General features: G+C 40.7%; 1 protein-coding gene across 1 annotated transcript in view; it reads left to right on the top strand.

Moving 5' to 3' along the window:
- Positions 1-6,471: 6,471 nt before the first annotated feature.
- The window catches only part of JPH2 (junctophilin 2), a 322,011-nt gene continuing 310,295 nt past the window's right edge, over positions 6,472-18,187 (top strand). Inside the window, exon 1 of the mRNA XM_069243569.1 lies at positions 6,472-7,554. Within this exon, the coding sequence (XP_069099670.1) occupies positions 7,176-7,554 (379 nt within the window). The 5' untranslated portion in view covers positions 6,472-7,175. The remainder of the gene's footprint in view (positions 7,555-18,187) is intronic.

Here is an 18,187-nt window from a genome sequence, read left to right on the forward strand (position 1 = left end):
TTATTTACGTTTAGTCCAACGAAAGTAGAACACCAGATCTAAGAATTTAGTAATCCTCTGTTTGCATGTCGATGATTGGCTCCTCTTCTCCTGTTCCCGTTGTTGGGCTTTTCAGGTAACAAATTTGTATCAGTTTAAACTCTAGTCAGTGCATCCATTGTCTGCTCCTGGGAAGGTCATCTTTAAACACACTAAGTTATACAATGTATCCCTAGCCAGTACAGCAGAAGTTCTTGTGGGAAAGAACTTCGGGTACTATCATTTGGTTAATGCAGTGGAAAATCACAATTTGATTCTATAAGCAGCCATTTTATAATTTGCTTAAGAAATGCAGCTTGACATGAGGCCGTGCAACTAGGCCCAAGACCTCGCTATAGTAAGGCCTACGATTAATAAAGCAAATACATAGTACATGACCATTATTATGACCAACTACTACATTGATCCAAATATGAGCTCAACATTTTACATTAATAATCTGTTAATAAATACACTTTGTGAATTTTGGCGGTCACTCAAGTAGGCACAATTTGAAATGAGTGCTTTATTTCTCTACAATAACTCATCTTCTATGCAAATTCAACACTCAGAATACATGAATAACCATTAGTAAAAAATCAGCGTTAACAATCCCTCCTCTGATGACTAAATATGTCATCACATCTACATCTTCCCACACAAATTTTCTGCTTCAGCTAAAATTTGTCATTTCTATCCCTCTTAATCTTCCTCCCCTCTTCGAATTCTTCCTAAACAAATATTCCCTTTTCATTTCTTCCCTCCTCTGATCATTATTCATTTTCTTTAATTTAATCAACCCACACAATTTACATATTCCCTATACTCCAATTATGCAAGGCACAATAATCAATATCCCTTGTATTATTTTCAATATTATTCCTTTCCCAGTGTGCTGAGCCAATTTCCCACTAAAGCAAAACCTCTGCCAACTCTCTCCCAAACACCTGGTTCTTTCAATTCTTTCAAATCAATACTTTTATTAGTCAAATTTGTAAGTAAGCTTCTAACTCCTTTGCTATTATCAGGAATATTCAAGTAGCAATGCTTCGAAGTAAGCCTTTTGCAAACATCACCATCCTTTGCTAAAATAATGTCTAACGCAAGGCGGTTCTGATGAGTCATAGATCTTACCGCAGCCATTTCTGTATCCATTAGGATCATGGCTCCTGAGAAAAGTGTCAACATGTTATCCACAATAGTAAACAACTTTCGAATCTTTATAGAATTCAGAACACCTACTGAAGGAATCATTGCTCCAAATATATCTCCCACTATACCAGAAGGAGACTCTCTCTTTTGTTTAGTGTGATGTAACTCAGTCATTTTCAGTAATCTTTTCAAGACCTCGAGTTGGAATATCTTTGGGAAAACTATCCCTAAGTAACATGTTACATACAATCCTCTTGGAAGACAGTAATAAGCATTTGGTCCACAGATGTAATATACCAGGAATCGCTGGATCCTGCCCATTCAACATAAATGTCCATTTACTCTGAAATAAAAACATGTCTACATTCACTCGTTCCCACATACAAAGTGTCAGTACTAGATTTAGGCCGATATACACAAAGCTTTCCTATGTGTTGCGCATCTAAAGCTAACCTCCCTTGTGTTTTTATTTCACTAAATGTGTAAACATTTCTAGAAGTCCTTTTCTCTAAACCCTTTTCTAATTTCTCCTTTGATGTCTTTCTCCTGTCATCTGTCTGATCTAAGAAGCTCTTTTCTAATGTTGTAAGCAAGCATGTTAGGTTATTTTTGTGAGCGCATATGCCGTGCCAAAAGTTAATGTAGGTTCAAATAATCCTCTCACTAATTCTATATTGCTCTGCTTAGCTACTTTACTCAGGTACTTAATTATGGGTACAAACGAAAACACAATGTTGTGGTTCGAATAGAAATACTGAATGTACTTCTGGTTATGGAATCTAGTTAGTAACAGACTACAACTTATCCCATAAGTGAGGGGCAAACTATGATAGGTAATTCCTTCTTCGATCGATGAAGGAATCTACATGCATTCATAGCAGTCTCTTGCGCCCATTGTCTCAACATACTCAATAAGTGACAGAAGACATTAGAAAAAAGTTCCCTTTGTGCATTGTCTATGTGCAGATACTTCTCATCTAAACTGAACTTCTCTATTTCTGTTATTGCAGTAATTGTTTCTAACGCTGAAGTATGGTCGGCTTTACTCTTGTCAAGAGCAGTCATTCCCACAATCAATATCAAGTACAATATCACGTACATAATTGCCAAACCAATACTCATGTATTTACAGGACCTATTCTTCCTACCCTGCTGACTAAGGTTACTCATGATCTGTAAAGAATCAGAAAGTAAAAGAGAAAAATAATAACTATGCAGTAACAATAAAAAACAAAATCTTCAATCTTCTTTCAGCAGTTATTTACAGCTTTCAGTTTCACGTCCAGGATCCTTTGTCACAATTGGTTAGGTTGTCAAAAATCGGTTTAGCAGCTGGTCAAATCAGGGTTTCTTGTTAACCCAGGTTTTCAAAAATCTTTTCCAGTAACTTTCAACAGTCTCTTTTTCTCCTTTGTACTTTTCTCAGCTTGTAATTTCAGCAGTTCAGTTCATTGATGTCCTTCAAGTGCCAAAATATTGACCTGGAATGTCTTGATCAAAGCAAAAAGACCGAAATTCTCTTTGACATTCACTTGTTGTTGCATACCCCCATTAAGGACCAGCATACCTTTGACTTGCTATCCACTTTCTTTTAAACTTTCGATCTCCATTCAATTCTCCTTCCTCCAGGTCTTCTCTTGTTGTATCTACTTCTTCCTCAATCGTTGTCACACCAATTGCTTCCTTTCTCTTTGCTTGTGACTCCGGCCACTTATCTTGTTTCAGTGGACCCTTTGCCAATGCTCTCTTCAGTGTTGAACTTGAAACTTCTTCTTGCTCTGCAGGATGTTCTCTTGACGGACCTCCGACTGGTTCAGGAGTAGTCAGATCACATTGGCTTTTATCCGCCTCAACTCCTTCCCACTCAGGGTCTGGTGTTTGCTCTGTTTGTCTCTCAAATCGTCTACTTCTGGGAGAGCCTTCCTCTGACTCGACTCTCTTGCTGCCTCAATTGAGATTGGCTCACTGTCACTTTCCTGTAGGTCTTCTCCTTCGTCTCTCACAGGAGTGGCTGAACCATTCTCAATGTGCTCAGAACTGGTCTCAGTTCCTCTTTCTTCTCTTTCTGGCTCTGATGTTGGCCTGGTCGTTGTTGGTACTCTCAACAACTCCTCTTCATTATCCAGAAGACATGCCACTTTTCTCGTATGGCTTGCATGGATCTAGTTTGGAACTCCAGCACACTTCACAGTTGTGGTAGTGATCAGAACTACATGGAAAGGGCCTTTCCACTGAGGCTCCAGACATGGCTTCCTCACGTGTTTTTGGATCACAACCCAGTCACCAGCTCTCAGGTTGTGTCCTTGATCTTGAGACGGTTGCAGTGTGGTGGCTTCCACCTCGAGAGAAAAAGCTAATCACATCAGCCAGATCTTTGCAGTAGTCAAACACCATATCATCTGTTATGTTACCAAGAGCATTTGCAGGAACTACTAGCAACCTCATTGCTCTGTCCATGACCTCTCAGCCATGAGTAACCATGCCTTTATGTAAAAGTTAGAATGTTTATTTCCATAGATTAAGAATGCTAATATCATGTAATTTAGTCTCAAAACCAAATGGAAGGCATACAGAAACAATATTGGCTGCCCAAATCTCCTAAAGAATCGCAATTTAATCAAAGCTTGGACCACTACATATTCTAAGGTTACAGTACAAACCAATAGCAAGAATAACTGTGCAAGAGAAATGGCATACATTTAGATTCAGTAAAGAAAAGACATCAACTGTTATTACATGTAGTGAGCATCATCAGTGAGTACCCTAACTAACCTTCAGATTAGAATAGCATGTTTAGACCTCATGCAAAAACAATTTAGTAAACACAAAACTTTGGAAAACTTCTAACTATGGCTCTATCAAAGTTAGCGGTTGGTACCTAGGGACAAAAGCAAATAGACATAACAATCATTAACATTATCTTATACCTTGCCTCAGTATGGCTCAGCAAGCTGTGACAGCCTTTGTCAATTGGACATCAGTTCAGTCAGCAAGGCATCGGAATTCAGCATTAAAGTTCAGAAATGGAAAGTCTCTTCATGCAGTTCTGAAAGGTAATAACTATATACTCAAAAGAAATGGGGAGAATGGCACATTTCCTCTCTGTGCAGTCTGGCTAAGTTAGCTTTCCTAAAACTACTTCCCACGTTGCTATTGGTCAAAGAATCCTACATTTACATTTAGTTCAATGAAAGAAGAACCCCAAATCTAAGAATTTAGTAATCCCCTGTTCGCATGTCGATGATTGGCTCCTCTTCTCCTGTTCCGTTGTTGGGCTTGTCAGGTAACACATTTGTATCAGTTTATACTTCAGTCAGTGCATCCATTGTCTGCTCCTTGGAAGGTCATCTTTACACCCACTAAGTTATACAATGTATCCCTAGCTACTACAGCATATTCTAGCAAGCAGTTCTCCTGGGAAAGAATTTCAGCTACTAACATTCAGTCAATGCAGTGGAAAATCACATTTTAATTCTGTTGAGCAGCCATTTTATTACTCGCTTAAGAAATGCTGCTTGACATGAGGCTGTGTAACTAGGCCCAAGACCTCGCTATAGTAAGGCCTATGATTAATAAAGCAAATACATAATACATGACCATTATTATCACATACTACTACATTAATCCAAACGTGAGCTTAACATTTTACATTAATAAGCTGTTAATTAATGCACTTTGTGATTATTGACAGTCACTCAAGTAGGCACAATTTCCAATGCTTGCATTATTTCTCTACGTTAACTCATTTTCTTTGCAAATTCAACACTCAGAATACATGAATATTCATTAGTAAAAATTCAGCGTTAATAGTGCTAGTGTAGTTATAGTTGAAAAAGAATTTTGACAGAAAATTATTTTTCGTTTTCTTAATAACGTTGGTGCAATTTAAGAACCTGTAGAAACCTTTCCAACAAAAAACATAACAATCACTTTGGATCCTTTGTGGCAAGTTTCACAAAGTTCTGTCAAGTGAAAGATTGTGCTCCTAAGCATTTTTTTAACTCTTGCGTTGTAGTGTTTTTGTTGTCTTAATTCACAACCCCAACTGCACTTTAACTATGTTTTTTTAGGTGAGTTCCTATGATTTTTTTCCAGCACATTGTATGGTGCTTTGAAGAGCCCTGGAAATAACTTTACATTAACCGTTGCTTTTTTTCAGTGAATATATATGTATATCCTTGTTGGACTTCAATTTAGCTCATCAAAGCCCCTCCAAAAAAATGTCACGTGTGCGGTCTCTAACTCGTCTCCCTCAGACCAATTAACAAATTGAAACCACTCCCTCAAAGCATCATGTGTTTTTTCTGTTGCGCAAGTACAGAAATGCGTGTTTTTCTTTTTCACAAATACAGGACAGAAAAAAAACGTAGTTTTGGGAGCTAGTCTCAAACTATTACAAGCTGAGAGAGAGCAGCTGAGATGAGGGTCGCACAGGTTACATTTTTAGGAGGTTTATGATGTGCTGAATTGGAGACGGGAGAAGGGGTAATGACTGAGAGGCTGATTTTCGTTCATAAGTTCCCTTAGACTGATCATACACTTGATGCTATGAAAGGAGGCTCCCAGTTAATATTCTACTAAGTGAAGCACACTAGAATAGAGGGTGGTTTGCCCAGGACCACATAAGAGAGCCAAATCTTGACTCAAACACCAGCGCGCTAATTAACCACCACTAACCCCCTCGCCCCTCCTTCCTCGCATTTGGAAGACGGCCCTAGACGGTCAGTCATCAGGTTTTCCGTGCCTGCTTCCCGGTAACAATGACAGCTCGGAGGCTGGGCTCGTTGTGAATACAGCTAAAGGGAATGAGTGCAGCCTCTGTGGCCGGAATACAGAAAGAGTCCGACGAACAGTCTGGGTTGAGAAGGAGTTCGATGAAAACGCATGGTGTTTGTTTTACACCGGGCCTGTTGGTTTCAGTAAACTCATGTGCAGTAAAGGGGCGTGTGTTTTTCAAGTGTCATTTCAGGAGACCAGGGGCAGAATTTTGTTTACATGTATCATCCGTCCATACACGACAAACAACTACGGAGGCTCAGAGACCCATCAACACGCGATAAGCCTTTTATTGGCCCGAAGGAAAGCTCGAAGCAGCGCAACTGACACAAAACTAAAAGAAACCCCACGCTGCAGCCGGCTCATGCTCTATTTTTAAGCACTCATTTTTTCCCAACCGGCCAGGCCCTCCCCTCCTCTGTATTCCTGGCGACGACTTTTTTTTTTCCTCTTTTAAAAAAAGGCCACGGAGCCCTGTGTTAGGATTGGGGTTTATTTTTGGAACAGCGGGGATCTGATAGCCTTGTTGGGGCTATTATAACATTTCCACCGCTCCCACACGCAGAGAGCCTGCCGGAGAGAGGGTGTCCTGACTGGGAAGGGAAGGCGGGCTCCCCGGAACTAAGCACACCATGCCATGATGCCGTACTATGAGGAGGATCACTTCAAATGATGTACATCCTCCCCGTTCGGTCACTTGAAGCCCTGGAAACTTAAGTAATGCACACCTGGAACCTATAGAAAAGACACCAACAAAAAACAAAAACAAAAAAAATATAACAAGAGTTGTCTTTTCTAGAAAAGTAAACTATTTTTTGGTAAATCGAAAGGACTTTTTTTCCACTGTGGAAGTATTCTCTTTTTACTTCCATATTCTCACGCTTTTGGCACTGAGGCAACTTGCGGGAATTAAATATTTCCAACAGAGAGGAAAAGTTGTGAATCAGACGGACACTGCCTTTGCCCAGTTTATTTCTGTGTTATCAGCAAGGGGTAATTTTTGCACCAATTTACAAGCTGTGATTTTTTTAAAACTGCATTTCACCTGTGTAAAGGAAGTTGGACACTTGGATTACGAGGGATTGCACTAAACAACTTTTTTCTACTACCAAACCTTTTTTGCTTAATTCGAATTCTGCAGTGGCTTAATATTCCTTGAAAAACTCCGAAACAAAAGCAACGGAAGGAACAACTTGGCAATACGTGTGCAGCTGGAATTTGATGGTAGAATGAGTGGAGGGCGCTTTGATTTTGATGATGGCGGGGCCTACTGCGGTGGCTGGGAAGGGGGCAAAGCTCATGGCCATGGGATCTGCACGGGCCCGAAGGGCCAAGGGGAGTACTCTGGTTCATGGAATTACGGATTCGAGGTGGTTGGGATCTACACCTGGCCCAGTGGCAATACTTTCGAAGGGTATTGGTCTCAGGGCAAACGGCATGGCTTGGGGATCGAAACCAAAGGGCGTTGGGTTTACAAGGGCGAGTGGACCCATGGCTTCAAGGGACGGTACGGAATAAGGCAGAGTCTAAGCAGTGGTGCAAAATATGAAGGAACTTGGAATAACGGACTTCAAGATGGTTATGGCACTGAGACATATGCAGATGGAGGTAAGGACCAATAGGTTGTATATTGGAAGACATTGTGTGATATTATTTGTTGTATTTTGTAAATTGTATAGGCCTCTAACTTATTTTAGTGAAGCAGAGCTCAGTGGAAGGACGTTTTCTACCCCAGGTTAATTGCCATTTGTTGTTATATGTACTGGGGCAGCTATTGAGGCATTAAACCATAAGCAGGAAAAGTGTAGTGGGAGCTTGTTGCTAAATCTCAGTCCTCACAACAAGAATATAGTCTGCCTCCGAAAGTCCGTAACGTAATGTTCAGGACATATCAATGCCCACTTAAAGTGGTATGAGAAGAAGATTTTTCTCTACACACTTTTTTTGTAGACTTACCAGCACCACATGTTTATGTTGAGAAGAAGACCAAATAGGGAAAAGGCCTCAGATTTCTAGTGGACTTCCATAGAAAAAACGCTCATATGTAATTCATTTGTTTTAAGCTGGATGTGAAGCAATAAAGGAGAATGGTGGAAATTTTAGTGCAAAGCATGAGTGCAAAGGCCATGTCTGCAGTCTTACTCTTAAATGTATGCACTTCATGTAAGTTGTGAAAGCATGAGAGACTTTTAAATGCAGCTCGAGAGACCAGATTAAAGGAGTTGATTTAATCACTCAATAAAGCCTGTACTTGTAAAACACAAATTTGGATTTTTTGTTTAGAGTTATCGTAAACATTAATCCATTTGATCCAGCAAAACATACTATAATTTTAGATTATAGAATACATGTTGTATTTATATATTCTGGTAAAAAAAAAAAAGGAGGGTTGTACATTGTAAAGTTGACAAATGTGTTGGGTCGAGCTGTAACTTCCCTTAAAATAAAATCAGCGTCCATTAAGCTATTGGAATTGCTGACGAATCGAAATCACTTGGGGTGTATTACACTTGGAAAATAAGGGGTGTCGCCTTACCCTCAGCAATGTGTGTGTGTCAGCTGTCCAGGAGAATAAATACTCTGCTTAAAGTAACCCTTGCATTCCTGCGAGTTCTCTTAACATGTACCTTGTCTCCACCAGGGGACAGATTCGTATATGAACCTTACAGTTTTATAGCGGTCAGAAGTATGTAGCACGCGAAGCAAAAGAAAACGTTCTTAAAATAATTGTACCTCAAAAGAAAAACTATACTACTTGAGTCTTCTGGTGTGTTCTATTTTACACTTGCCTAAAAAATGGCCCAGCTCCGGACACGTGGTGTAGATCTTATTGCCAGTTTTTTCTTAAATTGCACCTGTCTGGCCATACGTCTTCGACGTGCAGCATACACGCACAGCTCCGAGCTGGCGAGGACTTACGTTTTCTTGTCGGGGTGGCCGATAGGGCAGTCAGCAGTGCTTCAAATAGAAACACAGAAGTGCTGGTACTCGCTAGCCACAGTACCTGTTTGCTCCTGAGGACTGATTGTACTCTCCCTTTAAATGTATTGCAACAGCACAGAGAAGTGCAGATACTCTCCCTTTCAAATTAAAGAAGTGCAGGTACTCCGTACCGGACAGTACCTGCCCATTAACGCACTGGCTGTCAGTGACTGACGAGCTGGTGTAACAGGTCAGCGTGTGGGCCGGATTTTTGGCTGTCTGTAGACCTATTTTATAGTCTGCTGGGTCTGTTTTACTTTTGATTTCTCTGGTATAAAAACAAACGTTGGCTGCAGCAAGCTCACATCCTTGCAGTCTTTCTTACATACCTTGCAAAGCACTTATACAGCGAGACTTCACAAGTTCAAAACTGCCCAATTTGCAAACTTGAGCCCTTTTTAACTTTTCAGTTCACTAATTGGGGCCATTTTAATTTTCTGATCTAGTATGAGGCTGGATGTTAGAAATAAATGGGAGGTGGGTCAATTATATAGAGATCGAAACAGTGACCTCCAAAATGTAACGCACACAGTATCAACTTGTAGTATATCATCAATGTACGTAGGTGTGGGGTTAATTATAGTAAATCTTTACTTCCTGATATAAATTTATCTCTGCAATCCAATGGTAGAAGATATTGTTGAAGAAATATTTTTGCAGGTGATATTTTAACTGGATATTGTGAGATATAACTCTATAAATCAATGTTTTTACTTCCACCGTTAGAGGGAAGGCCGCTCCTGTCACGGCTGTTCTTGCCATCTGGTATCTAGTTGTTTAGCAAACATAGGCAAGTGACCGGTGGGATTAAAATATGTGTTGTTGTAGAACTAAAAACTGAAAAAATCCTGCATGGGTGTGGGTTCGCAGTGAAGGCGGGACGTTATCGCTGGAGTCAAAATGCATAAAGGCACTGCTCCTTTTATCGGCTGCAGCCTCATGTGATATAAACCAGACCTCAACATTTGTCTGGCAATAAATCAGGCCACCATGTTTTTGTAAAAAGTATCCCACCAGCCAAGGTGCAACTTTATCTTCACGGCATACCCATTTAAGTAGATGTAAATTAGCAAATGATAGGAATGTTGTCAGAGTCACCATATGATAAAGTTGGTCCCATATCACGTCCATTTAAGCAGGCCCAGCGATTATTTCCTGACCCATATTCCCATGACAGAAGTACTCTTTGCAAATTTCAATGTCTTAATATGATAAAACAAAGGCAGCAAAAAGCAGTACCTGGGGCTGGAGGCAATGTATACTCTGAATGATGTTGGCCAGCTTTATTTGGAATGCAGACACCAACCTGTTTCCGGCACAGACCCTCCAGGGCGCCGAGGCCCCTTTCTTTTCAAGGAGAGGAGATGTTCTCATGGAGCCTCTGGTTATTGCTGTGGGGGGTGGGGGTGCATTGAACACTGTTTGACGCCAAATGGAGATATTGCAAGCAAATTGGCATTTTCAGAGAGCGCTTATCACACTGCTATAAACTGGGTGGAAAGTCATCAGAGCAGCTGGAAGATAAAGAAAGCCCTATTTTAAATAAACATATGTGGCCCTCCTATCCTAGTGACAACTATCACTTTCAAATGACAGACATCCGCTATGCTATTAAAACAAGCAAATATGATAGGTGGGATACTTGTTAAAGTTTCAGCCACTGCAAATCACTCAGACTGCATCCCAGTCCTTCATTTTTTGCCCACCGATCCGCACCAAACAGGGAGCAACAATATGCAATTCACACTTGGTTCTACTCCAGTTGGGGCAGTCCATCCAAATTGCCAAGCCATGTTCACTTTGAACAGCAACACAAGCAACCACATTCCAGATTCAGCTCTACAGAAATGCATGAGGTGAAGCATGGATCATATGACAAAGTGAGCACAAGACCCACCCCTTCACATACCCTTCATTCACACACATTGAAACAAAAAAAATAGGATAGATGGAATGCTTGCAAAAGGCCCAGAAAATAGCAATTACTTGAGCCGCATTCCAGCCCTTTATTTTTTCCTCACTGTGACACACCCAACGGAGACCAGCAATATGCAAATTAGTCTTGGTTCTGCTTCCATCAGAACAACCAATTCCAGACTATCAGGTCGCGTTTCCACTTGACAAGAGCACAAGCAAGCCTGTATCAGTGATACGACTTGGATTGTCACATTTTGGGGGTTATTAAAACTTTGGAGGAGGTGTCAATCCGCCCCAAATGTGACGGATATACCACCAACCGTATTACGAGTTCCATAGGATATAATGGACTCGTAATACGGCTGGGGGTATATCCGTCACTTTACCGTCACTTTTGGGACGGATTAACACCTCCTCCAAAGTTGTAATAACCCCCTTTGTGTCATATTAAAATCACCAAAAGTGATGGGTGAACTGCCTTCAAAAATCTCAACCAGTGGCAATTGCTCGGCCTGTATTCTAGTCCATTGTTTTTGCAGACTGTGCCACTCCAGACAAGGACCAACTATTTGCAACTCAGTGTTGCCCCAGCCCCAAAAGGTACTATTCAACAGTACTCCCAAAGAGGCAGTCCAGACGAAACATGCAGGTCTCATGCCCTCGAAAATAACTCAAAATACTCCAAACAGGTTTCAGCCTCGTTATGCTTCATTAGTGAGGTGCAGCAAAATGAGCATTGGCCTCACATCTGGACATACATGTTACACTTAGGGCATCATAATAAAACTACAACAGATGAAAGATGGTTTGCTTGCAAAAATATCAGCTGCTGTCAATACTTAGGCACCACATTCTAGTCCATCATTTCTCCCACTGAGATGACAGTCACATGCAAAACGCACTACACTAGTATGAATGGCACCATACAGCTAATTAAATGCATCTGAGAGAGAGCGTTATGGAGACTTGAGGGCACTGTTAGAGGGTGGTTGTGTGGACATCTGAGGCGAAGGTGGTCACTGGGGGGTGCCAACAAACATTGCCACACCAGGTGTCACCAGAACTAAAGCCTGCCTTATGTACGCCAATATATCTAAAGGAAAAAAAATTAACTACTGCATATACCTCAGAATGTACCTTAGGTTACAAAAAGCCAGAACAGGTGAAACTGGAGAAAAGGATTTGGATTTACCTCACGGTTATGCATAACTTTGTTTACATACATCTGATAGAACATCCTTTCTAAAAATGCCAATTTGCCTTAAAATCTTTCATCTGAACCCAAGCACTGTTTGCCGAGGGCTTCACTACATACCATATTAGACTAACAGTCATCCCTTTCAAATTAAATGAAATAGTCTACTGCTGCATATCTCAAGGGAAGGGGCGGGCGGGGGGAGGGGAAATAAAGAGATAATTTAAGAAACGTACCTCTTCCCGTTGCTGCCGCCTCCTGCTACTTCGCTCTTCTTATTCTGGTGTCCCAGCATTCACTGGGATACCAGCACAGGCTCCACAGCAATTCTGGTTCTGCTTTCATGCTAAACTTAGGATGAAAGCAGTGCAAGAATTGGTCTGAGCAGCTTGGTCTGCCGCCCAGACACTGCCCTGGGGACTGCAGTTTCTCCAGCCCGGCTGTTCAACACAGCCAGGTTGGAGAAACCTAAGTGGGCATGTGTGTTTAGCCCACCTAAGACAGCAGCCCAAACACACATGCGCACTTAGGTGCACTCTCTCCTCCTCCCCCCTCCCACCTCCTGTGGCCCAGCCCGCCCCTCCCTTCATATGCTGCCTGCTGAGCCAAAAGCTGAAAGATAAACCAATAAAGAAATAACATTTTGGGGGTTATTACAACTTTGGAGGAGGTGTTAATCCGTCCCAAAAGTGACGGTAAAGTGACAGATATACCACCAGCCGTATTACGAGTCCATTATATCCTATGGAACTCGTAATACGGCTGGTGGTATATCTGTCACATTTGGGACGGATTAACACCTCCTCCAAAGTTGTAATAACCCCCTTTATCTTTTAGCTCGTGGCTCAGCCAGGGGGCGACTTTCCTTCACCATTTTGAAGGAGACACCCCTGTTCGAACTTATGTATTGCATGCAGTCCACATCCATGCAGCAGTAAGGTGAAACATGATTCATCCATATATCCAGCATCTCGTCTGCAGGACAAAGGCCAGATTCATTGAAGATTACAAATTAGCAAAATATTTCCTTATGCACCACCCCGCTAAGTTGGGGCACCCTGTCCCTATGAACAATTTAGGGCCACTTTGGGCTACAGAAGTTGGAAACATCGGGACACCGTGTTTTCTTGGTCACTGAAATAAAAATGTCTGCAAGAACCCTAGTTCTTATTGCATAGGTTAAAGCAAAGAATCACAACTTCCAAACAGAAAATATTAGTGTGTTTCATGGTCTTGAACGTATTCTCTCTGAATTAAGTCTCATCTGTTCTTCAGGGTTTTTCTAAATAACTCACTAAATACGGTGAAGCAAATGGAAGGTCAATTAACGGGTCATTATCGTAGCTCTGTGATATTAAATTAACTACACTAACTCCTTACGTGTATCTCTGTCCTGCCCTTAGTTTAAATGTATGTATTATTAGATAAATATTCTATAGGCACGCTCACTGGAATTATGCAGAAGTGAAGGGCCAAATTATGTGGCAGCGTTGACTAAGTGACGGGGCAAAGAAAGCAAGTTATACAGAATAATTCTGTCTCAGCGTTATTTTACTATTTATAACACACATTGACACATGCTAATAGTCTGGCTGAAGGGTTCGCTCAGCCATCATCACCTGGTGAACAGTTAACCTTCGCAAAAGGGTTACCACTGCGTGACACCACGTGTTGCACTTGTGTTTGCAACTTTTTATCCAATTGAGCTGGAAGCAATATTGCACACAATTAAACTCTCTATCTGCAGATGAATATCATCATTTGGTAAGTATAATAGTGCGCCAGTGGCTGATCAATGTGTCACCATTTCTTCTGGTGGGTGTTTACGAGGAGAGTGAACGGGGTAGATGTGTTCCAAACCTCTATGGGGCCTTTATATAATTGTAGTACTAATATGAGACTGAAGTAAAAAAAAGTAATCGAAGCTACCAATCAGCGGCCAGTCCTCATTCGATAGTGTGTTATCTTTCGATAATGTGGTCTCATTTCAAAGCTATACCAGTGATCTTCAAGCTTTTGAATGCTGCGCCCAGTGTAAATAAAAATCATTGAGTCCTAGAATAAAAACATATTTTTATTCGATAAAATTGCCACTGTTTAAATATGGCCAAATATGTTTAAACATTGCAGTTATCTTCAATTATCCTTTTTTTAAATGTAATCAAATACGCGCTATTACTAAAGAGTAAAGGTAGCCACAGTGTGGTTCTTTACGACCGAGTTGGAGACCCTCGCCCTTTCACACCTACTCCCAGCCAGTGTATGAATGACAAACGGAGTCAATGATGGCCCATGCATGCTTACAGCCGCTCCTTGTACACTAAAAACAAAGCACTATAAGCACTTCCCTAGATTTAAATAAACCCCCGCCCCCGTGGGCCTAATTGAAGACCTCTGAGGGTCTTTTTAGTGGACCATCATGTCAAGGAGGAAAGGCATTTTGCGGCACACGTTCATCATCTTGCATCCCCCAAACCGGATATTATGAATTGGGCCCCACCAATAATTTCGTGTACCTGGTTCCTATGGGCTCTTAGCTTTGTAGGGTGTCATAAAGTGAACAATTTTTAATTTGTAATGATGCATGAACATTTTTTGCTCTCTTTGTCTGATGGGGCTTTGCTAGCAAATAAAGTATATCTGCTCAAACAGCAACAAGCTTCATTGCTATTTTCTGATCAGTCATAATCTGGTAAATAAAACTGTATTGAAATTAGGGGTGCACAACATTTTAGACTTCACCAATGACACTCATCAAACTTAAAAAACTTTTCACAATTTGCAAAGTTTGCTGAGCTGTCTGTGTTGATGTTAAAAAAACAGGTTTATGAACGACCTTTACCAAAACAAATAGGGTGGAGAATTGTCCTCCGAAAATATTTTTTTTTCCTTCTAGTCTCTTGCACACCAGCTCTTAGCGAAAGTTTTTTTCTTCATTTTTTAAAAAGTTTTATGAACTTGGTTATGTTCAAGAAGATTGATAAATTAAATACAATTTGTGTAGGAAAAACCTTTACACTTCACACACACATAATTTGCGGAATGGACTAATGTGCTTAATAAGGGGCAACTGAAGAGTGTGATCAAGGGCGTGGTGATGCACCGCTTTATCAGCTTAAGCGGGGGTGCTGATGGAGTAGAATAAATTGTTTTATGGCCCATCATAATTTTGATCTGTGTCTCACAGTGCTTCAACAATTAAAATCACGAAGCCGTGGGATGGAGACCAAAGGGTGTCATAGCAGCGGAAAACGATGAGAGACAGAAAGAGATATTATGTAAATGGTCATAAAAAGTAAGTGAGAGGCACATGGAATATGGAGGAAGGAAGCAGAATAGAATGCAAATTGGGGGAAAAAGATAGGAAGAAAGGAGAATGTAAAAAGGCACCATTTTTTTTTGAAATAGGTAAAGAGATAAAAAGGAAGGAAGATATCAAATGAAGACTGGAAAAAGGGCAGCAAGAAGAAAACATGGAAGGAACAAATAAATCAAATGAACAATGGAAGGAGGGAAAGAAATGAGGGCGGCAGGAAAACAGAGTAAAATAACAGACAGCAGAAATGGGAGACAGAAGGAAGGACAATGAAAGGAAAGAAGAGAACGAATTAACAAGTGGAAGTAATACAAAAAAAGAAGAAGGATCCTGAAGGAGAGAAGGAAGAGCTTGAAAAGAAGAAAGGAAGGGAACAGAAAAAGAATAAAAGAATTGAAGAGGATGCATTATTGTGCACTTTTTTGCAAAGTTTTCTTGTGCGAACAATTCTCACTGGTTTTCAGAGGAAAATTAGCGATTGCTCACTTTTCTCTCTTATTTAATGTCATAGGACTCAAAGTGGGGGTATGTTATTTTCCTGGCTACTCTCTTGAGTGTGATCGTAGCATATGAGCATTACTATCACATTTCTGCAGAGAACTTGGTGAAACGGAAATAGGTATACAACTCCAGACATTTAGGCCCATATTTAAGAAAAATTACACACATCTGCGCTAGTGCAGCTGGGTGTCATTTTTCGTAAAGTGAGCTAATGCCACTTCCTATTGCCCTCCGTGCGCTGTATTTAAGGAATGGCGCACAATGGCGCTAAAGAATGGTTAGCGATTAACGTCAAAATATCTGCCGCTAATCAGCCTAGCATAATTTTTTGACGCAAAAGCTGCCAAAAGATGACTTCGGTCTAATTATAGACAGGAGTCATTACCACAACCCCAATGCCCACCACAGAGGAGCAGTGTCCCCAGGACATGCCCAACATACCCAGTACCAGCCAGGGGGATCCATGTAAGGGGCCCCCAGTAGCACACCACACACATACAGTTACGTGTGGTGGGCTTCCCCCTCCAGTGGTGTCCCTGTGGTGTGGGTGGTGGTGATGCTGGGGTTAGGGAGGGCAAATATGTGCCCATTCCATGGTGTTTCCCCATGGAAATAATCGGGCTTAGCGCCGTTATTTAGGTCCGCTTCCTAGTTGTGTGTGTTTCTGCATCAGGAGTTAAATTTGGCACTGGGGGCTAGCTTCACTTTTAGGAAGAGAATGCCTACCTTGCATCTCATTGTCGCAATGAGATTCAAGGTGGTTGGCACTTCCTAAAAATTTAGCTAACTCCAGTATTTTGATGCTAGACAGGTCTAGCGTCAAAATATAAATATGGAGTTAAGTTAGCGCTGCTTTAGCATCCAAAATAAAGGACGCTAAGGCAACGCTAACTTTCCATAAATATGGACTTAAATATCCTTAAGCTTTCCAACTGGTATGTGTTTAAAACTGACACACACTATATGGCCCTTTCACTCCCTGCGTGATTTACAAAGCCACTTTGGTTCAGTCAAGAAACGGAGAACTGAATTGTAGACCATTTTGTTTAATTTGAGCAGCATTTTTTACACTCAACAAGAGTATTAGCTTTTGTGGAACTATTTATAATTTCAGGTCTTTGTTGCGGGACAAATGCCAGTTATACTTGAAGGCTACTCATGCATTAGCCACAGATATGCTTTTAACAGTTCAGCTGCAACAACACCGATGATGTACTTTTTAAAAATAAGCCTTTTTTAAAACTTAGGTGTGGTGTGCCATCTTATAATTAACAATTTTCCAACCACATTAAGGGAGACTGACTAATCCTTCCAAATCTAGAATTCAAGACTTAGGGCCTGATTTAGAGTTTGGCTGAGGGGTTACCAGTCAGAGTGGTGATGGATTTCCTGCCCGCCAAAATATAAATCCCATTATCATCTGATCATGCCAAAATCATTATAAAACTAACCCCTTGTGCCGTATCCCAGACTCGCGTGTGACTGTTGAGAATTTTCAGGAGCAAGACGTACATTCAAGAGAAAAAAGTGAATGGGCCCATCAGAAAGCTTATTTTAGTACCTAAAACTCTTGACTAAATACCACCTAAACATGGTGTGAGACACAATTACTCAAGACACTGCTTTGCAAATCAGATTTTCAAATGCAGGAGTAATTTACACTTTAAGGCACTCTTAGAAGAAAGCTGTGTGAATCGGCTCAAAAAGTAGCCTGTGACACAATTAAATAAACTTGTAGGACTATGAGGTGACATTTTATTCAGCTAATCATGCTAACGCTAGGGATATTCATTTCTCCGAAACACACAGAAATGCCAGTTATCGTTTTTATCTTATTCTTGCTTTCTATATTTGATACTTCACACATATTAAAAAAAGAACACTGATATAATAGGCTTTAAGTGCCACCACTGATTAAAATGAAAAAGCACGACATAAGCCGTGAAACTTAATTTGTATATTATGAGATAATTTTAATAATGATGTGCCTGCTAGAGAGCTTTAAAGGCATTGTTTGGATTTCTTAAAAAGTCAGTTCTATATATCACTAATACCTCATCAGCACTAGTCCTCAATTTTCTTGTCCTCTTTTTTTATATATAAAACAGCATTCATACCTTTGGGTTTCCATCTTATCATTGAATGCAGTGCCGGTCAAGACTATTTATACATTCCATGCTGCCCCAGTAAATCCTACCACTTTACATACAACATATCTTCTATCTGGGTTGACAATTTAGGTTTAAAATAAACATGGAGTGAAATAACTATCCCCTTTCCATGAACAAGGTAAAGTACACATGTTGACTGACTTAGGGTCTGAATTAGAG

This window comes from Pleurodeles waltl, chromosome 7 (assembly GCF_031143425.1).
Source record: "Pleurodeles waltl isolate 20211129_DDA chromosome 7, aPleWal1.hap1.20221129, whole genome shotgun sequence".
Taxonomy (NCBI): domain Eukaryota; kingdom Metazoa; phylum Chordata; class Amphibia; order Caudata; family Salamandridae; genus Pleurodeles; species Pleurodeles waltl.